The 27786-nt window shown below is 41.3% G+C and overlaps 2 protein-coding genes across 8 annotated transcripts in view; one reads left to right on the forward strand and one right to left on the reverse strand.

Annotated features, from left to right (window-relative positions):
- Window positions 1–3220, forward strand: part of KCNIP4 (potassium voltage-gated channel interacting protein 4) — a 954817-nt gene extending 951597 nt beyond the window's left edge. For all 5 annotated transcript variants that reach the window (XM_081083176.1, XM_081083172.1, XM_081083173.1 and 2 more), the window contains one exon: window positions 1768–3220. In XM_081083176.1, the coding sequence (XP_080939302.1) occupies window positions 1768–1815 (48 nt within the window). In that variant the 3' untranslated portion in view covers window positions 1816–3220. The remainder of the gene's footprint in view (window positions 1–1767) is intronic.
- Window positions 3221–3223: 3 nt separating this feature from the next.
- On the reverse strand, window positions 3224–17987 carry PACRGL (parkin coregulated like). 3 transcript variants are annotated; one of them, XM_081083218.1, is made up of 10 exons: window positions 17874–17987; window positions 15383–15449; window positions 15128–15288; window positions 13031–13098; window positions 12192–12282; window positions 10874–11008; window positions 10297–10404; window positions 7252–7332; window positions 4654–4877; window positions 3224–3810 (listed from the first exon to the last, which is right to left on the reverse strand). In XM_081083218.1, exons 2-9 carry the CDS (start codon window positions 15432–15434, stop codon window positions 4821–4823), a joined length of 753 nt encoding a protein of 250 aa, XP_080939344.1. In that variant the 5' UTR covers window positions 15435–15449; window positions 17874–17987; the 3' UTR covers window positions 3224–3810; window positions 4654–4820. The 3 variants fall into 3 exon arrangements, with proteins under 3 accessions (XP_080939344.1, XP_080939345.1, XP_080939343.1); XM_081083219.1 differs by lacking the exon at window positions 17874–17987 and adding an exon at window positions 17173–17395; XM_081083217.1 differs by lacking the exon at window positions 17874–17987 and having other exon boundaries at window positions 15383–16851.
- Window positions 17988–27786: the final 9799 nt, after the last annotated feature.

Genomic DNA, 27786 nt, shown 5'->3' on the forward strand with positions numbered 1-27786 from the left:
AGAGCTGTAAATTCAGAGGGAAAACCAGGCTGGCTGGCAGCCATCTGGCGGGAGGCCAGTTTCAGCTTACCTAGGATTCTCTGACTCGGTGTGTGGCTAGAACCACAATTCACATTTTTAAAAATAAATATAGACAAAGATGTATGTCGTACTTTAGCTTTTCTATTTATGAATTGATATACTTCCCCTTCCCTGGCGCCTGCTTGTTTCTAAACTCATATTTAAGCTGGTGGACGTGGGGAGAACTGACCTGCTGAGTGCTGCTGTTGTGGCCTGGCTTCTAGGAGTGCAAGTCAGCCTTAGTTCAGCTACCATTTGCCCTACAAGAGAAAGTTCACTGACCACCATTCACATAGTCTCCAAGTGCCCCTGAGATGCCCAAAGTCTGACCCTTATGTTCCTAAGGAATATGCTAAACCAGTGGTCGGCAAACTGCGGCTCGCGAGCCACATGCGGCTCTTTGGCCCCTTGAGTGTGGCTCTTCCACAAAATACCGACTTCTGCGCATGTGCCACGAAGTTTCAATTGCACTGTACGTGCGTGCCCGCCCACACGTGGTATTTTGTGGAAGAGCCACACTCAAAGGGCCAAAGAGCCGCATGTGGCTCACAAGCCGCGGTTTGCCAACCACGGTGCTAAAACAAACACAGCCAACGGATAATGGTTTTTCTCAAACTATTCTTTCTCTGGTGTTGAGAGACCATTTTTTTTTTAAAGAATAGTTGATTGATTTTTAGAGAGAGAGAGAGAGGGATAGAGAAAAACATCAAGAGACTGCCTCCCACATGGCCCCTAACAATTAGTTATGTGCCCTTGACCGGGAATCAAACCAGCAACCTCTTGGTGCACAGGATGACGCTCAATCAACTGAGCCACAGCAGCCAGGGCAAGGCCATTCATTTTTAAAGCCTCCTAAAGGCCACACAGAATTAGCTCTAACACATCCAGAAACAAGTGCCAACACATCCCAAAGCCCCAACTTCCAGTCCTCACGAAGTTGGCTCTTAACTCACACAAACCCTGTTTCCTTCTACATGTTCAAGTCTGTGATCCACCTGGAATGTCAAAATTTGCGTTTCTTTGTTTTACCCTCTGACTCTTCATTCTGGCATCCCCTTTGAGAAATTACCTCTATTAACAACAAGTGTGATTGAATCCTAAACGAGGATATTTTTTCCATTGATTTTTTAGAGAGTGGGAGGGAGAGGGCGAAACAGAAACACCGTGACACACACATTGGTTGGTTGCCTCCCACATGCCAGGACCAGGACCGGGAGCCTGCAACCGAGGTACATGCCCTTGATGGGAATCAAACCCAGGACCCTTCATTCTGCAGGCTGATGCTCTACCCACTGAGCCAAACCTGCAAAGGCAACACCAAGTGTGATTTAAATGAACTATTTAAGGTCTGGTAGACTCAACAAAACCTAAAATGGGCTTTACAGTTTTCTATATGGAGCACATAGTTGGAAAACGGCAGTACTTAGAGGGAAAATGGTGTGCAGCAGGTCCTCGAATAACATCATTTCAGACAGTGTTGTTCATGTTCGTTCAGCATCGTTCTGTTCAATGTCATTCATTCAACGTTTTGTTATAATGTTGATATGCCATAGGGACTTAACTCTTGTTTGTATCAATTAGCTTATGGTAGAATTGGTTTCCTGTACATCATTTCGCTTCGTCACAGGAACTATCGGTGATGTTGAGAGTTTGCTGTACTTGCCTTGCAAATATGCTGAATTTAATCCCGCTGTTTCTCCCTTACAGGATGAAAACATAATGCGCTCCATGCAGCTCTTTGAAAATGTGATTTAACTTGTCAAATACATCCTCAGACAAATGTGAATGATCCTACCACACAAGTGGGAGCTGCCACTTTTAGCATAGACTGCTCAGCTTGACACTGAGGCATATTATGCAAACCAGCTTTGTTTTCATATGAAACAGTCCCCAAAAGATTTGAGTTCTCCACTTTTAAATTTGCATCCTTTTCATAATGCAAATTTCATGGGATGGTCTAAGTCATTTCCCACCCTGTGGCTATTCAAAAGTAATAGAATCTGGCATATAGTTTTATCGATACTTTAGCCATGGGATTATTGAGGCTTTCACATTATTAGTGACTTTAAAATGTTTTCTGCTACTCATTTGTATGTACTCAACCCCAGGATTTTAAATGGTTTTCTAAAATGTTGGCATCTGCATTTAATTTCCAGAAATTAATTTTCGTGTTTGTGTGCTATAATTCCACTATATACTTAAGTGAACAAAACTACCAAGATTTAAGAAAGCAAGTCACAGTTCCTATGGATTTGCTGCCTTCTGTTAAAGACATTCATTTATCTGGCAGTTTTCTAAATAATATGAAACAAATTAGTTGATCACCAGATGTCCACATATGCCTAATAGCTTATTTAATAAGCATTTCTTAATTTTTCATAAATACTTATCAAGCCAAGGCCTACATGATGTTTATAATTTTGGATTTGCTTAATTCAACAAGTTGATGTTTATTCTATTGTCACTAAGTGGAAGCCCAAGAAGGTGGAAGACAGTGAGGGTGTTTATAGGTATATGTGAAGGGTCAGACATCTGTCCTCCAGTCCCCGGTAATGCTAACGAGTAATTTTAATCGCACTGAAAGCCTATTGCATCTTCTCCCTGGACTCCCTCATGGCACCTTTATGTTACATGCCATCAGGGCAAAGAAACCTGACCACTCCAACGCGTGCTAGGAAGGACACAGCAAGCAGAAGTCACTTTGAAAGCACCAGTGATTCCATTATAGCCAGAACTCCAATTCCAATATTTAGTTGAAAATGCATATCAAGTGCTAAGCAACTCATCTGGAAGGTGTTATGATTTAGCTTATCATACAACTCCAATAATTCAGATTCTTTTTCACACTCTCAAGCCAAAACTGTAAAAGTTGCCATAACATTACTAAAGATACACACACCTTCCCTGTTTTGCAGAAATATCACAAAGACCAAGAGGTTACTGTAGGAGGAAACTTGCAACTGTCTTTGCAACAATAAATCAGGTATCTATTCTGGTGTAGAGATAGGATGTGGAAAGCTGCCCTGCTATCACCAGTGTAGAATTAAGAGTAGTACAATACATGTACACTGAAACTCGCCATCGCGTATTTGTGTAAACTCAATGTGCACATTTTGTATTTCAAAAAGAGAAAATAAAGCAAATAAAATGTTTATAACTCTACTGTATCTTATAGGTCTTTATTCCAACAAATTTTAAAATTACTAGATTAACAATATTTTTGCTTAAGGCATTTTCTAGATTGTCAGTATCGTTAGCTTGGGTGGCGCTGAGTGCAATGTGGGAGAGTGAGACAGAGACCAGGGCAGGCAGATGTTGTAGCTAACATTACCTGAGGATGTGACAAGTGCAACCTGAGGAAAGAGTGTACCAGGCAGGGACCCAGGAAGCACACAAGATCCGAAGGACGACGAGCACTTCTGCAACTATGATGCTTCAGAAATTATCTGCATTCTTTTCAATTATAGCTGGAGACTAGTTAAAGCGAGACTGCAAAGAGGTCACTCAGGTATTGGTTTCCTCTGATACTTCTGGAATATGATATCGCTGCCCCTATATAAGAGTGACCCCTCATGTCCCCTCTTCGGAAATATCAGTCAGCTTGGATTTGGTGCAATGACTCGTTTCTATGGGCTCCCTTCTTGCCCTTGAGGGGGAAAGTCTTATTCTCGTTTTCTATTTCTCTTCTACTCCTTCCTCTCGTAGATGATCCAGAGTCAGCTTCTACTACATCAACACCCAGGATGCCGCCTGTAAATTTCAAAAGCCTTTTAAATTTAATAAATTCAACATAAGCAAGCACAACTAAATCTCTGACTACATAGACTGATCATTTTACTTTCTCAATCTCTTCATGTACTGAATTCAGACTATGAAATACAAAAATAACATTTGCTTAAATACAATTGACACCTAAAGTTTAGGTAGTTTTAATGAGTTGTAATAAATAACATACTTATAAGAGAATTTACACATTTAAAAAAAATCCTTAAACTAGAATACTCTGGATATTTCGGAAGCATTCTACATTATAAAAGACATATTTACAAACAATAATTAATACTGAATTCACAAAGGTCCACTATTTTAAATTTCTATGGCCTTAATATTAAATCCAGAAATGGCAAAATATCTGGAAGTAAATATACAGCTACAAACTGCTTGCAAAAGGGCTGTTATAAACAAAGGCACTAGAAAATAAATACAAATGCTTATACCATAAACCAGTGATGGCGAACCTATGACACGCGTGTCAGCGGTGACACGCGAACTCATTTTTTTGGTTGATTTTTCTTTGTTAAATGGCATTTAAATATAATAAAATAAATATCAAAAATATAAGTCTTTGTTTTACTATGGTTGCAAATATCAAAAAATTTCTGTATGTGACACGGCACCAGAGTTAAGTTAGGGTTTTTCAAAATGCTGACACTCCGAGCTCAAAAGGTTCGCCATCACTGCCATAAACCCAATAATGGTTGTTGACACAAACCATAGAAATATGAAAAATAAACCCCACAAAACTGTCCTATTATAGAACCTTTTAAATTCCTTTCCATTATTAACCATTCTTTTTGTTGTGGAATAACTTACTATGATTCAGTGGAATTGTGCATATTCATCAGAAACTAGTAAATAATGAATGGTGGCTGTGATTTATAAAAGAATAGCCTGCAGTGAACTGAGAAGGTCCCACAGGTATCCACGGCCAGCATGTAACACCTGTCACCAGGCAGTAAGATTTCTGTCAGCTCCCTTCTTCAACAACATATGGAGCAATATGTTGGAATTTTAGCTTTGATGATGATAAGGCTTCCCTATCAACAGAAAAAAAAAAAAAAGAAAAGCCCCGTTAATATCATGTAGGCTTCCCCTAATAGCATAATAGTATTACATTTCCAAAAGCATGTCTCAAAAAGTATCCAAAACTCAAATAAATGGAACGGGATAAGAATTGGATGATGAAATGAGAAGTGAAACCTTTTCTGAGTTAAATAAACTATAGGTTATCTCTTACTGTTTTTAAAAAATATGTAACCATAGTAGTTAGGAATCAGACCACCAGCATGAATTCAGTCACTTCCTGTCAAATCCGGAGTAGTGATATCTCTGTGCCTCAGATTCTAGATCTTTGGAGGGGGATAACAACCAAACCTTCCCCTGAGGGGTGCAGTACAGATTAAATGAGTTTAATGTCTAAAAAGTACTCAATAAAATAAATACCTGCATGTAATGTTCCCACATATTCAATAAAGATAGGTGTGTGTGTGTGTGAAGTATGTACCTAAGACAAATGTGCGTTATCAACTAGAAAAAACACAAATCAAGCTCAGAATAAACCAAGCTCAATTTAAGGGGGGTTGTAAATGGATTAGTTATAAGAAAATGACCCCGTGACTAACTGTAGCTGATATTTTTGTTTCCCCAGAAGTTGAGTCTTTCCATTATTGTGATATTGGCAGGCCCTAAGAAGTGAGAAACTACCACACTGAGAAAATTCTTTTTTTCAAGACTCAACTCTAAATATTTAAAGAGAAAGAAAAATAAACCTTTACATTTTAGAAGGGAAAGAAGAGCATCCATTATTTTCATGAAGAACTAGGAAGTATCCAAAACAAGTACAACAGCCATCAAGCCAAGGGAAACTCTCTGATATGTGATAATAGGCTATGTAATAATTGATGGAATTGTAAAAGGACATTGCAAATACATCAATTACTATTAAGTTATATAAGATATTATGACTTCAAAATCTTTGTTTATTCTGGATTAAAACAATGAGACTGAGTAGCAAAAGAGTTACTCCCTTGCTAGCTATCTCTGAGACCCTGGATTGGTCAATTACACCCCAGGTGCTCCCCCTCCAAATCTTACTGTGCTATTTCTAAACTTTATGCACAGACTCTCCCCTCCTACGCAGGCACATCCTAACTTACTGGGCCTGCCCTTTCTACTTGCCCCTTCCCCACACCAGTCCACAGGATGTGTGAAAACCACCAGCGCAGAGTTTCAGACTGAAAAGCTGCGCCATCATTAGTAAGCATCTGTTTATAAGAAATTCATTTCCCATTCCAGTTCTCAGAGCAGCAAACACATTTGCAAGCAATATGAATTTCTTTTCTGCTGAGGATGAACACAGGGTTGGCTAGGGGATGGTTTTGTGCATCACCAGAAGGGGTCTGAATGCTAATACTCTGCCTAGGACCCACATACAACAAAGAAAGCCCTGGGAGTTACTTCCTCCTCACAAACTTTATTTAAGGCATTCATAATGCAAAAAATATCTTCAATTTAAAAAGACACTGAAATTGGTCAAATTGAGTAATTTAGGCAAAGCTAAACTAAAACATCTGCTACTTTAAACTATATGGTCATACAAATTTCTTTATAATTAATTCCTTTTGAATGTACCTAGAATGAAACTAAGTTGTGCAATGTTAAGATAATCACATGCAACTCTATTCATTAAGCTCTGATTAAATATAAGCTCCAAATCAGGATGGGAACATTGCTTTATGGAAATATTTCCAAGATTAGATTATCTGAACATTTCTTTCAGAAGATGAAAACTCGTGCTCGCTTCGGCAGCACATATACAAAAGATGAAAACTCACCCTAGTTATTTGATACCACACAGACAATGAAATCCCCTACTTCTTTCCCGTTAAAATGATTAACTGAGTCAGCCCTGTGTGCTGCACACGCACGTGCTCACGTTCCAGCAAGCATGCGCTTGCAGACATAATATCAAAGCCACCTGGAAATCTCATTTCAATCTTTGATTATGGGCAAATTATAAATTTTTTAGACAGAAAAGATGGCAAAAAAGAGGAAAAGTACTCTTTCTTCAATGGGCTCTCTACATTAATCCTTCTGTTTTATGAACTCTTAAATGGTCAAAGCAAAAACATCCCAAATAAAGAAAACAAGCTGTAGAGCTGCCCCACACGAGTGCCACTCAGTAAGCACAGCGGAAGTGTACAGGCCCTGTGTTCACACAACCCAGGGCGGAATCCTAGTGCTCAGAACCTGCGACCCAGAAAGACAGACACTCAGGGCCCTCACATGGAGACAGTACTATCAGCTCCACATGGTTACTTGCCAATGAAGAGGTAATGCATTATACAGTTAAATTGGCAATATGACTAAAGGTAAGAAACGATCAGACTGAAGGAAGATTGTCCTACTCACACTTCCACCATGCTGCTCCAGCTTCTGCAATGCATTCGTGATCGGCTCTTTGAACTTCTTGTCCCTTAATCTCTTGAATAGCTTTAAAAATAAGATTGGGGGAATGAAATGATTTTAAAAAGTAGTAATATTCACCTTAAGAATAAGTAAAGCTTCACTAAAAAGTAGGCTAATTAGAAATAATGTCACTGAGTCTTTATCTATACTAATAAAAGGGTAATATGCTAATTAGACCGGACATCGTTCCAGACAAAGCCATGGTGATGGGGCCAAGGCAGAGGCAGTTAGGGGTGGTCAGGCCAGCAGGGAAGAGCAGTTAGGGCGATCAGGATGGCAGGGAAGAGAGTTAGGGGGATCAGGTTGGCAGGCTGGCAAGCGGTTAGGAGCCAGTAGTCCCGGATTGCAAGAGGGATCTCCCCTGAGGAGTCCCGGATTAGAGAGGGTGCAGGCTGGGCTGAGGGACAACCTCCCCCACCCCTGTGCACAAATTTTGTGCACCGGGCCTCTAGTTGCATAATAAGTACACTTGTTTTAGGCTTCTTTCAGGAAATATCACAGAAACAGATGCCACCCTATTTGCTGGGGCAATAAACTAATTCATTTAATATTTCAAACTAGTAGTCCATTGTGCAATATTGCGCAGTAGGCTGCCCACTGCTTCCGCGGGAGCTGGCAGGAACTGCAGTGCACCGCCCAGAGCTGCACTGCTTCCACCGGAGGCAGGAGGGAGCTGCACTGATTCTGTGGGAGGTGGGAGGGAGTCACGCCACTTCTGCTAGAGCATGGAGAGACTCATGCAGATTCCGTGGGAGGTGAAAGGGACCTGCGCTGCTTCTGCAGGAGCCAGGACCTCCGTCTCCTCTCCGGGCCTGTGCTCAGCTGCAGAGGCTGCAGGCCAGCCCCCTGTCCCTGTCCGTGTCTGTTCCGGCTGGAGCTGCTTCCAAGCCTTCTCGGGCCCCGGGCCAGAGCCGCCTCCAAGCCTTCGTGATCAGGATCACGGGCCGCAGGCAAGGCAGCTCCTGGGTCCCGGGGGTGCCGCCTTGCCTGCGGCCCGGCTTTCCGATCGTGATCACTGGCTGGAGGCGGGCAAAGGCACCCCAGTTCTCCGATCCAGGGCTGGGGGGCAAGGCAAAGGCGGCCCCAGGGCCACCTTTGCCCTGCATCCTGGCTCTTGCCTGCTGCCTGGGTTTCTGATCACCGTTCTTCCATCCTTCCCCTTCCACCTCCCATCATTGTGCCTACGTATGCAAATTAACTGCCATCTTTGTTGGCGGTTAACCGCCACCTTTCTTGGAAGTTAATTTGCATATCACCCTGATTAGCCAATGGGAAGCGTAGTGAAGGTATGATCAATTACCCTGTTTGTCTTTTATTAGATAGGATAATACCAATCCTACACAATATGCTACAATGTGGTATTGAGAAGAAGTTTTCTATGAAATTGCATATTTTTCCACTTGGTAATTTCCAAGAGCATTTGGAGAACTATGATGAAAAGCTAAGCCTCTAAACACATGTGCTTCCAATAGTAAAAACGGGAAGAAACAACAAAGAGAGCATCTACATGAGTAACTCTAACAGTGAGCGGGGAGTCAGACTAGAAACCACAAGAGCATGTGTCCCTAGGTGTGTCCAGAATGGGCCTCTGACTGCAGGTGGAACTGACTGCAGGGGAGAGTCCAGGTGAGAGAGGAGAAAATCACAGCGCAAAGAGGGAAGTCACACAATGCAAACCTGTAACGGTGCTCCCCCCAATGCCTGCAGTACTCATGCAGAGCCTGAACCCTTTATTTCAACCTCCCCAGTAAATAAAATTTTCAATACATTTTAACTGACTACTGTATTGATTTTACTCAATTATTTTGAACAACATGTTGAGTTTTAACCTGTATTGATTTTACCTGCATTCTAGGATCTCCCAGGTAGGTGGGTCCAAGGAAAAACAATGGAACTATAATCCACATGCGTGCCTCAGCTCTGAACTAGAGAGATGAATGCAGACTTCCTACCTGTGGGTTATCCCGGACAGGACTCGAATCTCTATCAGTGCATGCAGTAAAGGACTACCTGCCCAAGGAAAGGTTTGGCCATGCCCTGGCTCCTGAATGGTAACCTCTAAGCCCTTGGAATGTCCTGCCAGGTAAGATGACGGCATAGACTATCACATCAGATAGTCTGGGCCTGCAATGTGATCTGCGTGGGGACCGTAGGCCACAGGGTGTCAGCTCAACTTAGGGAGAGACTGGAGACTAAGGTCAACCATGAAGGGAGTCCATCATGCCTGTGGACAGACCCCCGTGAGAACCCTGGACACCAAGGCTCAGGGGAGCGTCCCCAGCTGGCATACTCCATGCACGCTGCCACTCGCCCTTGCTGAGACAGTCAGCACTGTGTGCGCGACTCCACTGACAGGAAGCTCCACCCGGCCTGGCCCGGATCCTGCTCTTTGCGGCTCCTCCCTTTGTGGATGTCAATCTGTGTCCTCTCAGCAATAAACTAACAGCAAATAACAGATATTCTGAGCAACATGAGTCCTGTCTGCAAACTGTTCAACCTAAGGGTGGTCTTGGGACTTTCTGAACTGCAGTGTCCCAGTGTGTAACTGCGATAAGAATTAAACTACATGCAATAGGAAAATGTCTCATCCTGAGTGCTAGACTCACCAAAATGCTGACAAAACAAAAAGATAACAAATACAGCTTTGGCAACATATAATTACACAAGAGGGTGGGTAAACTCTGTTTATACTAGTGCTTCTTAGCTATTCAACACGGGCATGATCCCATTACATTGCTCATTAATTTGGGTGCACTGCAACCCTAAATTCTGCTCATGTGGGTGCTTTCCATTGAAAATGTTTAAAGAGTACACTCTCCTTAGTAAAATGTTTTATGAACCACTACAATGATTTTGGTTAGGATGATGAGTTTTTGGTTTCCTTTTTTTGTTGAGGTTTTGAATCATTTGATGCCATTACATTATGAAGAGATACGGATGGTGCAAGATACACACTCACAGCTGCTCTCTAGTCTTTTCAGTACTCACACTGGTAAGCAGATGTTTCAGGTGGTCATTCAGAGAAGGACCAACGACGACACTTAACTGCACGAGAGCATTCAGTCCTCTTTCAAACACTTCATCATCCGAATGGGCCTGTGGAGCGTTAGTTGGTCAGGAGTATCGGGATAGGAAGGGAAAGAAGAGAAAAAGGAAGGAGATGTTGGGAGAAAGGAGAAGCCAGGGGAGAAAAAGAGAGAGTGAATATTCAAATTAGATGATAATCAACCAAACCCAGAATTTAAAGAATAGCCTTTAATGCAGGACATGTAGAATAACACACAAATTTTCAGCTTGACTGAAACATTAACTAAGATATATCGCAGCCTGCAGAAAGACTGCTTGGAGGTTCATTACTTTCTCTAATTACTCAAAATGTCCCATTTTATTTTTAGTACATTCTCTTAATGGTGTTTGCAAGTAAGTAATCATCTGGCCCTGAAGAACAGTGACCTAATTCTGCATACACATCAAAATCACAGGTAAAAAGCTAATGTGCATATAATTTGGAAGACATAAAATATCTTAAATGCACCAGAGAAAGTCCAAAGAATAAAGCACATACCAGAGCCGCCTTTAGCACAGGACTCAGTCTAGGAAGCAAAGGCACTGCTTTTTCAGGAGCATCTCGGACCAAGAGCAATTCTCTAAAACCCTCCTTTGAAACAAAAGTGTAGGGATGTTTAGTCTCTCTCAGACCCTGCCAAAGACAAAACAAACAAAAAACCCACATGGTTTATGCTAATAAGAAAAACTGAATCCTTACTCGTGTAAATGAAAATCAAGTTTATTATTGTTTTCCTAATCATGATATATAATTTCAGTAATTACATTTTTAATTAAACAGATAAATTGTGGAATGAAAGACATATATAAGACAGAAAGGATCTCTATCTACAGGGAAGAAGAAGGAAGAAAGGAAGAAAGGAAGGGAGGGAGGGAGGGAGTGAAGAAGAGAGAGAGGGAGGGAGGGAGAGAAGGAGGGAGGGAGAGAAGGAGGGAGGGAGGAGGGAGGGGGAAAAGAAAAGTAGTAAGAAAAACAGAAAAATAAGGAAAGAAAGGAGAGGCAAAAAATATATCGGGAATTTTAAAAAAGGAAAGAAAGCCAGGGAGAAAAGAGAGAAAAGGGAGAGGGAGAGGAAAGATAAAAATAAATAAAGAGGAAAAGGAAGAGAAAAACTGACTAGGATTCTAAATGCATTTTGCACAAACTCCTCAACACTGCCTGAAAGCAGTGAGTTAGTCTACAATGTGTGTTTATAAATACCACTTTATGAATGTACCCGTTACCATGATTTTACAATTTGTTTTCCTGACACAGATGTTAAATAATATAAAGGAACCTATCTGAAGTTTTTTTAAAAAAAATCTATAAAAACATCTCCATGATGTGTTACTTAGGATTTACAAGTACGTAAAATCTTGGAGAATTCTACAAAATAGCATTAACTAGTTACTATGAGTTTCCTAAGAAATAGAGTGTTAAATAGGACTGGCTGTACAGAGAGACCAACTATTCTTTGTTATCTTACGTAGCTATTTTTAAACCAGTGATGTTCTCTTAATTTGACTAGTTCAACAAAAATCTTCCTCCACGTTATGATTTTAAGTACTTTTATACTTTAAGTATGAATATTTCAACCACTTACCTACAAATCCCTGTGTAGACTAATCTCATGTTTATAAAGCTAATTAATTAGTTTCTAATAATCACACGCCAATTATATTTAGTTCCTAAGAGAGTGTAGTATTTTAATGCCTATTGTCTCACTCTGATTTCAAAAGTAAAGAATGAGATTTACTGATGAGTTACAAAATAACATTTATTGCAACTGTAAGAGATTTTCCCCCATAAACACTCAGGAGATGGAGTATTGATTTACCTCGGCTAAAGTAATAAGAAGAGGATCAAAGGAAAGATTTTCAGGAGGAGAGTCCCACTGTAATCTGTGTTTTACTGAACCATGGACCAACCTAAAATATAAAACCAGTGAATATAACAAAACAATATCTATATATATAAAAGCCTAATATGCAAATTGCCCCCTCTACCGGGAGTTCAACCAGGAGTTTGACCAGGGAGCGGGGCAGCCGGCTGGCTAACTGCCTGCAGCCCCTTCCCCCAGCCAGCCTAGCCCAACCCCACCCGGGCATGAATTCATGCACTAGGTCTCTAGCAGTTATATAATAAGCAGTGATTATCTAACACAGTGGTTCTCAACCTTCCTAATGCCATGACCCTTTAATACAGTTCCTCATGTTGTGGTGACCCCCAATTTCATGTTACAAATTGAACATAATTAAAGCATAGTGATTAATCACAAAAACAATATGTAATTATATATGTGTTTTCCGATGGTCTTAGGCGACCCCTGTGAAAGGGTCGTTCAACCCCCAAAGGGGTCGTGACCCACAGGTTGAGAACCGCTGATCTAACACATACATATTCTTTTTGGAATATAACTACATTAGCGTTATTTTATAACATGTAGGAAACCATGACTTCAAACCTATTATATCTATGGGTAATGCTATTTTGGAATTAAAATTATTTTCTTCAACAATGTCCCAGGATACTAATCCAACAGCCCAAAAGTATAAGTCACCTTTATTTCAACCTCCCTTGTAAATACAACTTTCAATAAATTTAAACTGAATACCATATTGATCTTACTCAATTACTTTGAATAACATGGTGAGTTATAACCCCCATTGACTTTACCTGCAAGGAATACCACCTTTAGAGTAAACAGCTGCAAATGCAGAAGGGGCTCGTGCCTGCTCGCCAAACTGAAACACAATGTGACACACACACAGTAAATGTTACCATCACCTCCACTTGGTGATACCTAATCAACTTTAATCCTGCTCAGGTCAGAGGCAAACGAACACCCTGACTTTCAAGCCACTTCCAACTTTCCAGTGCATCATTCTACTCAGCACAATGGAGAAAATGTATCAGTTCTTTCGGGACTGAACACACAAACACATTTTCTACATTTTCTTTCACACCTAACTTGTTTCAGAAGGCATGAAGATGCCTGAAACCATACATATAATAAATAAAACATAGACAAATGTAAATATCATAAATATAATAAGATAACATCTTTCCATCCCCTCCCTACTGTAACTGTGTAAAGTGAGAAGCAAATGGAGAAGGTGTTAAGTGAGGGAAAGTATATTTGTTTTTAGCCCTCAGCACATTTCCTACTTGTCCTCCAGCTACTTATACATGGTCTGGATGGTCAGAGAACTTGTCATTTCCCAAACGGGCTTTGTCTCCATAAAAATTAAAGGCTTCCATTGGACAGGGTCACGTGTTAGAGCTGGAGACTGAGCGAGACTCTCACAAACATAGGCCCATATATGTATGCTCAGATATATAACTTCACTACTTTCAGTTTTGCTATATTATTATCTTAAGAATAGATTAATTCTGGACCTACTCTCAAAGGCAATTTAAGAGATGATCAATCATAACAGTTAAAACAATCACAGCAAAATAGTTTCAATATAATTGATCAGAGACTTAAAGGCACCAAAAGTAAATAATTTACAATATGGTACTTTCATTATAATCAAAAGAAACAGTTATTTAAATTACAAAATAGAAACTTATTACAGATAAATAGCTAAAAACATTTTTAATCATATGCAGTACTTCAGAAATATATATGCTTAAGTTTAGAATTAGTCCTCTTCCCTCTAGTAAAACGTTTTGAGTAAAAATACATACATGAAATTTCATTAAAATAAAATGTCATAATAAAAGATTCATTTGCAAAGCTCAATCCATAGTAGTAATTCTGTATAGTAATTCACAGCAATAGTGATATTTCATTCATCAAGTTATAATTCCTGCTAAGAAAAATATGTTTTAAAAATTGTTTTCAAGTAAAAATCGTATCAGATAAAGAAATTAACTGGAAAAGTGTTGCTTACATTGGGAAAAAAATTAAGGCTGCAAATTCCCTCAATTAAATATGGGGAAAAGGAAGCAACAACAAGAAGATATCAGAGCATTCCTCAGGGTTTCAATTTCCTGGCCACTGTGCAGATTACAGAAAGAAGCAAAGGAATACAGATACTCAAACTACTTTTTGTTTTCCCTTTCTAAGTCAGATAATTTCCTGTGCCCTTGGATATTTCATGAGATACTTGCTTAGGTATTTGCTATGTTTTGCCTGCTGTCAAAATCAGAGTATCAGCTATCCTCATAATCCCTTTCAGGGGCTGAAACCACTATCAGAATACCCTATGCAAGGTTGTGCCAAATGCCTGGAGGTGTTGCACAGGTGTGTCCACTTTTGGATAATTCACTGATCTATACACAATTATACTTTTATGTGCCTAAATCTCATGTTTGTTAAATTGCTGTGAAAAGGCAAAAGCAGGCTAGTATTATAGTCAGGATTTCTGGTGGAGCAAATTTATAGACCACAGAAAAATGGCTAGAGACCTTTATGAAACTATGGAAGCATATAATTCATCCTGTGGCAATTAAGTCCAAGTTTATTCATTGGTATTAGGAAGTCAAATAACCATAGCAAATAAAAAATAAAGCAATTTATTTTATATTCTAAAAACTCATCCACGAATGAGACAGAAGAGACCAAAACTGGTTAATAACAACTGTCCACCTTCTCACCTCCACTCCCACATCCTGTCCATTCTTCACCATCATCATCATATTCCCTTCCTTCAGCACTGCCTCAAAACTAACAAAAGAGACTTAAGACAGAATTCAAATGGTTCAATAGTGTGCTAAGTGCATACTACTTAGAAAAACTGAGTCAGGAATCTCTTTTGTACTTACCGGGTTAATTGTTTTAGGGTTAAGTTTATCACTTGGTCGAGGATGGACTTTTATTGCAGCATCTGGAGAACTGGCTGACGATGAGGATGAGGATTTGCTTCGTTGAACTGTAGTCCTAGGCTTTCTCCGTGGACTTGATGATGTCCTTTGATCATCATTACCTAGAAAAAAAAAACCCAGAAAAAAAAGGTGAAAACTATAGAGGTGTCATGAATATAAAGTTCACCTCTTCCTTTAAAAAGCGATGCTGGGTACCTCTCACTCTATTTCTCAACTGTGTGTCTCCATGGCACTCTGATTTCTGCATTGCTTCCCGTCACTCCTGCAGTTACAGGAAACTTGATGTCACAAATTTTTAAGGAGGGAAACTCACTAACAATATAAAGACTCAACCAGAATAGAGTAGAAAATACAGTAAAAGACATACAGAAAACTTATGGTAAGGAGCAAAATACCTGGAAAGACTAATGAGAAAGATATTATATCAATTACAATAATATCAGTAACAGCAAATTAAAAACAAGCTATAAAACATAATGTATAAAAGCAGACATTTTTTTCATTCAAATTATCAAAATACATTGTTAGATACGCCATCACAATCTTCTAGTTATATGTACGAAACATGGACTAGGTTTTTGAAAGGAGTGGTTGGCACCTCCCCTACAGTCTCCATCTTCTCTGGTTTCTAAATTTCTAAAGTTCCAAAGTCAACACCTGCACATCAAGTCCTACTTTTCCAATGATGTAAGGAACTCTCCTACTCAAGGTACCATATGCTCCTTATACTGAAAATAACCAAACCAGAGGTTACCACACACATTTAATTATAAATCCCTTGTTAATTCAAGGTACCACCAGTTTTCCAGTCCATCAGGCAGAAAAATGTAGATGGTTGCTGCTTCTTTTTCCTTTGCTTCCTACACTCAGCCCTCCAGATGTGTTCAGCATGGTGTAACGAGGTAGAAAGAGCGCTGGGCTCAGATCTCGGTTTGCATCTCATCTCTACCGATCATGAGGTTTATGAATTCAGGCAGAGTATTTAACCTCCCTCAGCTTGGTTTCCTAACCTACTAAAAGGGAGAATCAAATCAAGCTGATCAAGGCTGTTGTTGAATAAATATGATCAGATATCAAGCTGCTCACCAGCACAGGGTGGTTCACCTCTCCCTCTTCCATATTTCCCTTTTTTCTGTTAATGAAAGGTCTAGTTCATAGCCCATGATTTCCTGATTCACCAAATGATTTCTAAATTTAAATCTCTACAGAGGAATCCTCCACCACACACACCCAGGCTCATATACCCAACTCCCTGCTAGTATATTTCTAGACCGAGCTTCAATCTCAAGTTCCTTCCTATTTCTACTTGATTACTCCCCCTCTCCCTTGCATGACTCTCCAATTATGCTTCATTCATCTTATGCTCAACCACCCTTTTGAGTGCTTTTTCATTAAGGAACATGAAGAGGGTGGTATAAAGGTGTTGATATTGGAAGGAAGTGAAAAATAAGAATTGCTTAGTTTTATAAATGGTACAAGATCTCCGTTCTTGCCCTGGCCGGTTTGGCTCAGTGGATAGAGCGTCGGCCTGCGGACTCAAGGATCCCGGGTTCGATTCCGGTCAAGGGCATGTACCTTGGTTGCGGGCACATACCCAGTGGCGGGTGTGCGGGAGGCAGCTGATCGATGTTTCTCTCTCATCGATGTTTCTGACTCTCTATCCCTCTCCCTTCCTCTCTGTAAAAAATCAATAAAATATATATATTTTTAAAAAAGATCTCCGTTCTTTTATAAAACAATATAAAGATTCTAAATAGATTCTAGAACCCACAAATCCACTTAACAGAACACCCGAACTATGTCACAATGCCAGAGAACAAAGAAGTAGGGCTCCACTGGGGGGCCCTCACTGTTCCCTTAGGTTTCCTTAGCTCTGCAGGTAATTCACAGAGGCTGCAGGCGCCTGTGTCCCCGCAAGGAACGCACACTCCCCCGCCTCCCCACACACCCATCGTGTAGCTCATACATCCTGTCTCTTTCTCTACCTGCACTTTTTTCGACACCCCGCTCTGAGGCCACTGCACGAAACTGCTTGCTAAATTCTCAGGGGCAGACGCCACGTTATTTCCTATTCCCTAATGTTCAGAAAGTTTCCACCCCAACTAAAGAAGACGCCATGTTCCATCTCTGAGGTTCCTTAAATCCCACGGCGCAGCGACAGAGCCCAATATCCATCTTTCTCAACCCCCTTTTACCATAAGGCAAACCAAAGAGCCAGTATTAAGGGTCGTAAAATGCGCTTTCCAATGTCTTGGCCTCTCCTCCTCCAATACCACACATCTATTAGTACCTAAGACCAAATCGGGGCCAGGGCGTATCCAAGCTGGAAAATGAAGGGGTGTGTGTGTGTGTGTGGCGGGGGGTGGGGGTGGGGGTGGGGGGCGAGGGAGGAAGAGGGGAGGCCCGGGGGGGCGGGGAGCGGGGGTGGCGAAGATGGAGAAAAACAGATTCTTTTAAAGGTGGGGTGAAGGGAAAGGCAGCATTCAATTAAGACGAACGAAGGCTATTACGGGCTCAAGTCCGACCCGGAAGAGTAAGGGCGCGCTCCAGGCTCAAGGCGTCACCAGGGTCCTTCGCAACGAGGCCCGGCGGCCCTAGCAACAGGCCAGCGAGGAAGCCGGTTAGGCCCAGAGAGCACAGGCGGCATCGCGGATCCCCGCACCCGGCTCCGGGGACTCGTTCCTACCGCGCGTCTCTCCCGCTGCGACCCGCACACCAGCCGCCGCCCCGAGTGGGGCTTTGGACCGGCGCCCGCTCGGCCAACAGCCAAGGTTTCCGCGGCCCCGCTGCCCGAGCGTGCGGAGAACCGGGCTTCTTGGGGGGGGCGGGGGGGGGGGTCCGTATCCGGCGGCGCCGCGCAATGACGTCAGACGCACGTTACGCCCTCTCAGCCAATAGCAGGGAGGCCGCAGACGCGCGGGCGGAAGAGGGTTGCCCTGGCAACTAGACGCCTGAAGTTAAAAGGGCAGTTGCTGAGCTGGAAGCTCTGTCTGCTGAGGGAAAAGGCGCCAGGTGGGGGGTGTTTGGGGAATCGGGAGCGGAGCAGGGCACAGGCTCCTGGATCGCTGCATTGCAGCCTCTCCCCAGTCTGTGAACTTACCGCTCAGCTTCTCTGGCAGCTTGAAACGTTCCGTGTTCTCCAGGTGTCTCGCCCCAGGTCCTCTGAGAGCCGAGGACCATGAACGCCAGCGTCTTCAGAGAAGAGAGCCAACGCTGTCTCCCTGCCCAGCTGTGGGATTTCGTTTCGTCATATCTCACTACTGAATATGCTATTGCATCAACTACACAATGCATCCATAGTTTGATGATGAAAAGCGCGTGGTTTTGTACTACAGATAATTTTAATAAAATTGATGTTGCATTCCCCTTGCGATTCCACCAAAAGCAACTTGGGGTGTCCTAGCAAAGAGCCCAAGCCTTTTCTGACCTGTCCACTGCATTTCTTTCTAGACTCTACAGTCCTCTTCCGTGGCCAACCCTTAATTTTTTGCTCAGGTAACAGCTAACTATATAACTGGCGTTTTCTGAACACCCCGGGTAGCTCCATCCTTGCTACCTGGATTTCTACCCCAGCAGCACCTTCACTGGAATGCTTCTCGCACAATGTAGTGAGGACTCAAGAAATGCTTTTTAATAAACGAAAGGATTCTATACTTTCTCTAATGTTCTGCTAACCTTGTGACAAATTTCTCTCTCTCTCTCTCTCTCTCTCTCTCTCTCTCTCTCTCTCTTTCTATATATACACACATATATATATTAGAGGCCCGGCACATGAAATCGTGCATGGGTACAGTCCCCAGGCCTAGCCTGTGATCAGGGCCATATTCCCTGGCTGCCGGCCCTGCCTCCTCCCCCTCCCCGCCACCCACCCTGGTTCCCCATTCACTATCCAGCAATGGGAGCCTGCCTGCTGGGGGAGGGACGTTCCTGCCCGCTCAGCAGCCCCACCCCGCCGCCAGTCACCCCTCTGTGTGTGGGGTGACTGGGGCGGGGGCCTTGGCCGGGCGCCACCCACATCCCCCACCACCAACCCTGGGTCCCCGTTTGCCATTGGCGATCAGAGCCTGCTGGTCCGGGAAAGGGACTGAGAGGTGGTCAGTGCACCTCATAGTGACTGGTTGAGCAGTATTTCCGGTTGTTCTGCCATTATGGTCGCTGGGCTTTTATTGTATAGGATATATTATATATATGTATGTATATATGTATATATATATATGTGTGTGTGTGTGTGTGTGTGTGTGTGTGTGTGTATATATATATATATATATATATATATATATATATATATATAATGTTTCAGAGAGGAAGGGAGCTAGAGGAAAAAAATGATGAGAGAGAATCATTGGTTGGCTGCCTCCTGCACACACCCCACTGATGGAGCCCGCAACCAGAGCATGTGCCCTGACAGGAATGGAACGGTGACCTCTTGGTTCATAGGTTGACACTAAACCATTGAGTCACTCCTGCTGGGCTATCTTAACTTTTAAAATTCATTATAATGCATTACCTATTTTCCCCAACGGACAGAAATTGTTTCCTTCACTTCTCTATCCTCAATATTTAGCACAGTGCATGCTTAACTTAATAAATTTTTAAAAACCAAAAGAAAAGAATAAAAACTTACATTTTTAACTACTTTCACCTTATTATCCTCTTGTCTAGCTTCTTCAAGATTTATTATATCTACTTTCTCTTCCTCACTCCTAGCATCACCCAAGTCAGCCTTAGCAGCACCTAGCTTATCTTCATTTTAAAAGTAAAGAAATGGGTCCTTGGCGTTGTGACTTTGTCTGGATAGCATGTGATACTGTTGGATACTTTATTGGATATTCTAGTCTGAGAAGCCTGTGAGACATCTAGCTGACACTGATCAAAATGAAGGTCACAGTTCCTCTGTTAATGGCCAATGTCAGGACTAAAGTGTAGCATCTCAGGTGCTATATTAGCCCTCAATTAATGCACTGTCCCTGTAGTTCCCTTATACTTTAATAAATAGCCCCTTGGTAAATAAAATTGTTCTATTTTTATATCACTACATAAATAAAATTATGAACTAGATAAATGTAATGAAATTTGAAAAATCAGAATGTTTTTCTTATTGTTTTGATGCCTATTTCAGTTGTGAAAATTTCTTAATTATATCCAATTAGTCATCAAGCATTTTAAAGTAAATATCAGAGGTATTAATTACTTTAAAAAGAAAATCTGTTCCTTTTTTGTACAAATTACAGACTGACTGATCATTCCCAATTATCAGGAAATGAGATGTAAGACATCTCTTTTTTTTTTTCTATGTAATTTTCAGTACACCCTGTCAGGAAATGCTAGCCATATAATCACTGAGTGTCCAAATGGAAAAATTAAATTCTAATTTTGATTATTTTCCACATGGAAAAAATTAAGCAGTGATGGTGATTACTCTGGTAAAAGTAAATGAGATCAACATGAATGAGGATAGAGAGCTGTATTGTCCAATAGAAGTAAAATGTGAGTCACATTGGAAAATTTTAATTTCCTGGTAGGCACATTTTTAAAAGTAAAAAGAAACAAGTAAAATGCAGTTTAATAATATATTTTTATTTAACTCAATATGTCTAAAATACCATCAATGTGCAATAACTACAGAAATATCAGTGTGATATTTTACTTTCTCGCTATTATGCTAAGTCCTCAAAATTTCACGTGTGTATTACACAGCACAGCTCAATTCAGCCTAGCCATATTTCATGTCCTCTACAGCCACGTGTGGCTAGTGGCAACCACTGGAGTGTGGGAAGAGAGGGAGATGTCCTCAGATCATTGTACAAACATACAACCAACTGAACCAATGCATTGTGTTCAATAGTTACAGAGTACACACTACATGTGGAACACATCATTAGGTGTTGGGAGATCAATGCAAAACGTAAAGGGAAACTAAATTAATTGGCTATAATCTCTGACTATGGGTTTAGTGCAAGTAGTAGCTTCTTGTATGACTCATAGTTGAATTTGGCTTCTTTCACAAATTTCCTTCCAGTCTGTGAACTCAAGCTTCTTCTCCTTGGAAATGTGTTGAGGAGGGAGAGGTGGTGAAGCTTGGAGGGGTGAGAAGTCTGGCCCTCTGTTGTCACCTGCCTCTGCTGTCAGCTGCTGAGATTCGCTTTGCCCTTTCTCCTCCTCATCCATGTGTCCTCTCTCCATGTAGCTTGTTCATGCATGTCCCTCATCCCAGATTCTCATTCGTGGCGAACGTTAAGCTCCTCTTATACTCTCAGGTAGTATTCCATTCTTCCCATCTGAAGCGAGAGAAGCCCACCTGTTGGGTTACACACGGTGGAGATAATGGGAAACTGTAAGACTGTCTTTGAATCTTTTGCCTACACACTCCATGTGGGCATTTCTTCTGATCCTGCACCCTGCTAGCTTCAGGGACCCTTATTAGTTCTGGGACATTGCCTTGGGATCAGGATGCAGGGTGGGGAGGGCAGGGCACACAATCCCTTTGCATTCAGATCTGGCCCTGGACTCTGAAAGATGGTATATTCTTTCAATTCTTCCAAGTAACGACTAATCCTTGAACTTGACTTTTGAAACTTCAAAGCCAAGAATTTGCTATCATTGTCAATACTTTATGATGACAACATTACATATGCTCTGAGTCGATAAGCATAACATAGTGCGGCTGAAAGAAGTGCAGGAAATATTATTTTTACAGAAATAGTTGTATATTTAGTTTATAACTTATTTTGGGATTTTTATAGTATTTTTTTAAAGTTTAAGGTGTCAACATAAATCCTATTTAAAGACTGTTTTATTCCACCTAGTACAAGTATAGCCTTTTAAGTTGAGGGTTAAAGGTAGAAACCCAAAGGAATGGGTTTCTCGTATGTCTGTTAGAAAGTAGAACATTAACCACAATTAAAACAGTTCATTAAGCCCTAGACAATTAATCCTTGTTCTGCTGATCTTGGGTCAATGAGTCCTCTTTCACAAAGTCATTTACTACAGGGCTAACATAAACGTAAAGCCTTGACTTTGTCTCTCTGTACATCTGGCAGCTGACCATGGTGACAATGTCACGTTATAATGAAAAACCTCTTCACATAATTTCATTCTCTATAAATAACGGCAGGAGTTAAGACTACTAGGTATATGCCCAGCTGGAGTGGCTCAGTGGTTGAGCATAGACCTATGTACCAGGAGGTCAAGGTTCCATTCCCGGTCAGAGCACATGCCTGGGCTGTGGGTTTGATCCCCAGTGCGGAGCGTGCAGGAGGCAGCCGGTCAATGATTCTCTCTCATCATTGATGTTTCTATCTCTCTCCCTCTCCTTTACTCTGTGAAATCAATTATATATATGCATATATATGTATATGTGTGTGTGTGTGTGTGTGTGTGTATTAGGTACAGTCTTTTGCTGTGGAAATGTTTTATTTGTTTTTTAAATTTGTATTTCCAGATGGTTGGTTGGTTGGTTGGTTGGTTGGTTGAAACAAGGACCAAAAGGTGGCACTTGAAATGCCAGAGCAGCCTTATTATACTGTACAAGAAGGTAGCCAAAAACTTAGGGACACCAGAATGTTAGAGTGGATTCATCATGTGAGATCTACATATTCAGCCTGGCAGGGTGATGAAAGCCAAATGGAATGTGCTTTTCACTATGACTGGGAGATAGGAATGTGTAGAAGGAGCCCCAGCATCGCTGAAAAGCTCTGTGGTTATTCTTTGTACGTCAGAAATTATAGTGGAAACTGCTGCCCCTAAACTTGGATCCCTAAATACAGTGGGGATAATTGGATGTCAGGGTGGCAGGGACCATATGGCCACACTTAATCACCAAACACAAGGTGGATGTGGTTAGCAAATTGGACAGTGGAGTCAAAGCGATAATCAGAATAGTCTGGCTTGCAGGGACCTATGGTAGTGACTGACTATTGATCATAATCATGTCTCTAGCAGACAAATAGATAGGCAACTTACTAAATTTTACCTGCTATTTTTTAGTGAGAGAGTTTATAGGTCAAGTGAACAGAAATCTAATTTGAATCACCAATACCAAGACTAACATCTCCTCAATCAATTCCCAGACTTGAGTCGGTTTATAGACCCTGGACCCCTTGGATGAAAGGGAGGACGAGTTCTCTTGAGGAAGGACCCCACCACACTCCCCAAAATCTAAACTGTTACTCATTCTCCAAGTTGTCCCTAAAAGAAACGTATGGCCTTTTATCAGGGTGACTATATATTGTGGGGGAAAAAGAGACTACTTTCCAAAGATTTTCAGACACAAGCTCTGAACTGACACTGATTCCAGGAGATTCACAGGTCACTGGGGCCACCAATCAGAGGAGCGGCTAATGGAGGGCAGATGGTTAATGTTCTTTTACCTCAAATATGTCCCACGGTGGCCCCCAGGACTCCCCCAAGCTATTGTTATTTCCCCAGTTCTGTAATACATAATTGGAATAGACACACCCAGCAACTGGCAAATTTTCTACTTGGATTCCCTGACTTGTGGGGTGAAGGTTATGACAGTAGAAAAGGTCACGTCGGAGCCAGTAGAACTGCCTTTACCTAGGAAAATAGTAAATCAAAAGCAATACCTCATTCTTGGAGGAATGTCAGAGATTATTGTCACCATCAAAGACTTAAGTTATGTAGGGGTAATGATTCCCACCACATCCTCATTCAGTTCACCTATTCGGCCTGTGCAGAAAACAGATGGATCTTGGAGAATGACAGTGGATTATCATGTACTGAACAGGTGGTGACTCCTATTGAAGCTCTTGCAAAGCCAGAAATACACCTTCACTGTCCTACATCAGGAGTATGTCAAGTCTTCAAGCCCATGCCATGATTTAGTCTGTAAGGACCTTAATCACCTTTCCCTCCCACAAGATATCACACTGGTCCATTACATTGTGCTGACTGGACCTAATGAACAAGAAGTAGCAACTACTCGAGACTTATTGGTAAGGCATTTGTTTGTTGATTGTGGGGAATAAATCTAACCAAAATCCGCACCTCCATCTCAGGGAAATTTCCAGGAGTTCAGTGGTGTGGGGAATGTTGAGTTATTACTTCTATGGTGAAGGATAAGTTGTTGCCTCTGACCCGTCCTACAGTGAATAAAAAAGAAACAGTGCTTATATCTTTAGATTTTGAAGACGATGTGTTTGTCATTTGAGTGTGTTACTCTGACCCATTGACTGAGTGAGCCTAAAAGCTTCTAGTTTTAAGTGGGGCCCAGAACAAAAGAAGGTTCTCCACAGGTCCAGGCTGCCATGCAAGCCCTTCTGTCACCTTGGCCAGATGAGCCAACAGTTCCAATGGTGCTGAAGTGGCAAATAGAGATGCTGTTTAGAACCTCGGACATAAAGCCATCAAGTTATTGAGGTGGATGATAAGCAGTTTTAAACTTTTCCCAAATTCTCCCACCTCCTTTATTTTTCCCTTTGCATACTTTACCTGATGTGTGTCCACTTGGCGGGACCACAGTGTCTAGATATGTGGCCAAGCACTATTCTAGATGTTTCTGTAAGGAAGTGTTTGAATGAAATTAATGTTTATATTGTGGACTTTGAGCAAAGCAGATTGCCCTCTGTAATGTGGGTGGGCCTCATCCAGTCAGTTGAAGTTCCAAGTAGAACAGAATAACTTCTCCTGATCAAGAGGAAATTCTTTAGCAAACAGCCTTTGGACTTGAAGTGCAATATCAGCTCTCCCCTGGGTCTCCAGCCTGCTGGTCCACTTTGCAGATTTTAGACTTCCTAGCCTCCATAGTTGTATCAGCTAATTCCTTAAAATAAATGTTTCTACATATTAACATATCCTATTGTTTTGTTTTTCTGGAAAATCATACACCTAATTCCTCCACGCTGTGGAGTAAACTCCAGTTGTCCCACTGAGCAGAATTGAAAAGCCACATCAAAGCTCGATAAAAAGGTTAATCTGTGTTCTCAACTTCCAAATCTCAGCCAAGAATTTCTCAAATACTTATTCTATGTTGGAAAGCACTGGCTGGATTTGGTCTCTGGCTCCCACATTGAGTTACTGAAAGAGATCAGTCTAACTGGCAATAAATTGAGTCTAAAGAGCAGAGTGAACATATATGTCCAAGGTAGTTTATAATTAATGTCAAAAAGTTAGGATGGAACATTCTTTTTTTAAAATATATTTTATTGATTTTTTACAGAGTGAAAGGGAAAGGGATAGAGGATTAGAAACATCGATGAGAGAAAGAGAAACATTGATTCAGATGCCTCCTGCACATCCCCTACTGGGGATATGCCCACAACCAAGGTACATGCCCTTGACTGGAATCGAACCTGGGACCCTTCAGTCTGCAGGCCGACGCTCTATCCACTGAGCCAAAGCAGTCATGGTGGATGGAACATTCTTAATTAGCTATCTTTACTGGAAAGATGACCAGCCAATGGTCAATTCTTGCTTTTACTATTCACCCCACACAGATCATCTTACTTGACTTATTATTGTTAACATATGAATAGCAGAGATGAAATAAATTTTAATTTAATGTATAATTTTATATTAGAATTTTTATTCAATTTTTAAAGAAATAAAAATATTTCAAAATAGATAGGAAAGATACCGCCAGCACTTATTTATTTCTCTAGTGACTAACTAGTCTGTAAGAGAAAAAGACCCAAAAACTTTAGTCAAATTTTAAGAATTGGCCACTAGGTGGTGCTGACTCACTATCTCTCTTTTTGCTTCTCAGCCTTCAACCCCAGCTAATATTTTGTATTGTCAACTGGCAAATTGAAGAGAGAAAAAATATCAAGGCTATTTACTGATGATGTTGAACAAGGCAGAGGTTTTATTAATAGAGAACCAAACACATTTTGTAATTCAATTGCTAGCAAAATTATTCTTTTTATTGCCATATATCTGTACCGTTAAAAGCAGAAAATAGGATCAGCATTGAAACATGTACAAAGGATACGGCCAGGCTAAATGCAATCAGCATTGACTGGGAATGTTTATCTTGATCAAATAATAAGTGCAGGGGAATGACTATAACGTACTACATCTGCTGAGCTACTTTGAAAAATTGTTTTTGACCACATATAACAGACCAGTTGCATTTTCATGATTACTGCACTCAAGGACACTCACAGGGCTTGCAAATGTCAAGGGAAATGCTTTCTGCTGGAGACTTTCACCTCAACGTGAAGAAAAAAGGGTCCCTGTAAGAAAATTTGCTTGGGGCCCAGGACTTAAACTTTATCATGGGTTGTCAGTTTGGGTTACATTTATTTAACATGAAACTTGTCTAACCTGTATGAAACATTCAGTGTGGTCTATAATGTTCTTTCAGCAATGGCCTGATTGCGAGGTAGAGCTATAATTAGGGATCATGGGAGACATGAATAATACGGTGCCATTATTTTAAATGTCCTTTTTAGAGGCAAAATTCTGAATTTAAAATGCATCAGGATCTTTGATAAGAGGAGAAGATCTTGGGAATTTCAATAATGGAGCCATCCAAAAAAATACTGTAGGCATTCCTCCCTAAAAGTCAAGATGAGGGCGTATTAAAAACCATAACTGCTGAGCAAGGTATTCATGGGCCCTAAAAAACATGTTTAAGAAACAGGGCAAGAAAGTATTAATGTGCTTCTCCGGAGAAAAAGAGACAAAGATACTGGTTAAATTTAACAGCATCTGAGGTAGTTTTGAAGACAATTAAGTAAAGTCACCTTGAACAGCCAAAGCTGGCATAAGGACCAGCTACCTAGCCCAGGCAGGTCCCACCCGTCAGCCTTCTCCCCGCCTCCTTCCAGTGGCCCAGTCCGTGCTCAGGTTCGTTAAGCAGTCAAACTTTCTAGGTGTGTTGGGGGGCTATCCTCCCCAGTCTTTAGCCTCATCCTGTTCTTATTCACGACTAAGCTTCCCTGAGGCTTCTTTCTCTTAAGAGTGATGGACTCGGGTCCCCCGTTGAGATAACAATGAAGGAAATAAACGCATACATGTTGGATGCTATTTTCCAGATGCCCAGTCCCTGTCCCTCTCCAGGTAGTAAGTAGGAGAGAGTTTTACAAGACACTTAGCGATGATGCCCTGGGAGTCTGAAGGAGTTAACTTCCCTCTTCAGACAATTACCACCAAAGGGTTACTTCTGAGAGAAAAGTTATTTTTTGAAGATGTGAAGCTGGAGACTGAAGTGAGGTGGGGGCTGATGGGCACTGTTAATATCTGTAAAAAAGAAAAGAATAGGATTCAAGAGACCTCCATAAATCAAAGAAAAGACCTTTTAAAAGTAGTGATGTGCGCCAGATGGCACACACAGGAATCAATATTCCGAGTCCTTTGGGAATGGGGTGCAATTCTTTCAGGTTGCACGCAGCTACTGTGGGTGCCTGGTTGATACTGTACAGAGTCAGATTGAATACTGTACAAGTACACACACACACACACACACACACACGGCTAAAAAAGTTACAAATGCTACCATTGTATCAGGTGTGGACAAGCAATATTTCAGCTATGGTTGCTTAATTTCCAGGACATTTATGTTCTACTTTAAATTTAACCGTATAAAACTAGATGTCGAGATTAAATAAAGCAATTGAAGAAAATAACAATAGCATCAT

This window comes from Myotis nattereri, assembly GCF_964212035.1.
Source record: "Myotis nattereri genome assembly, chromosome: 1".
Taxonomy (NCBI): Eukaryota; Metazoa; Chordata; class Mammalia; order Chiroptera; family Vespertilionidae; genus Myotis; species Myotis nattereri.

Coding starts and splice junctions, on each gene's coding strand:
- PACRGL (XM_081083218.1), bottom strand. CDS start 15,434: ATGCAGAAATCAGAGTGCCATGGAGACACACAGTTGAGAAATAGAGTG. Junction 13,099..15,127: donor ACCCTAAAACAATTAACCCG/GTAAGTACAAAA, acceptor ATTGTGTTTCAG/TTTGGCGAGCAGGCACGAGC. Junction 11,009..12,191: donor TTCTTATTACTTTAGCCGAG/GTAAATCAATAC, acceptor TGTCTTTGGCAG/GGTCTGAGAGAGACTAAACA.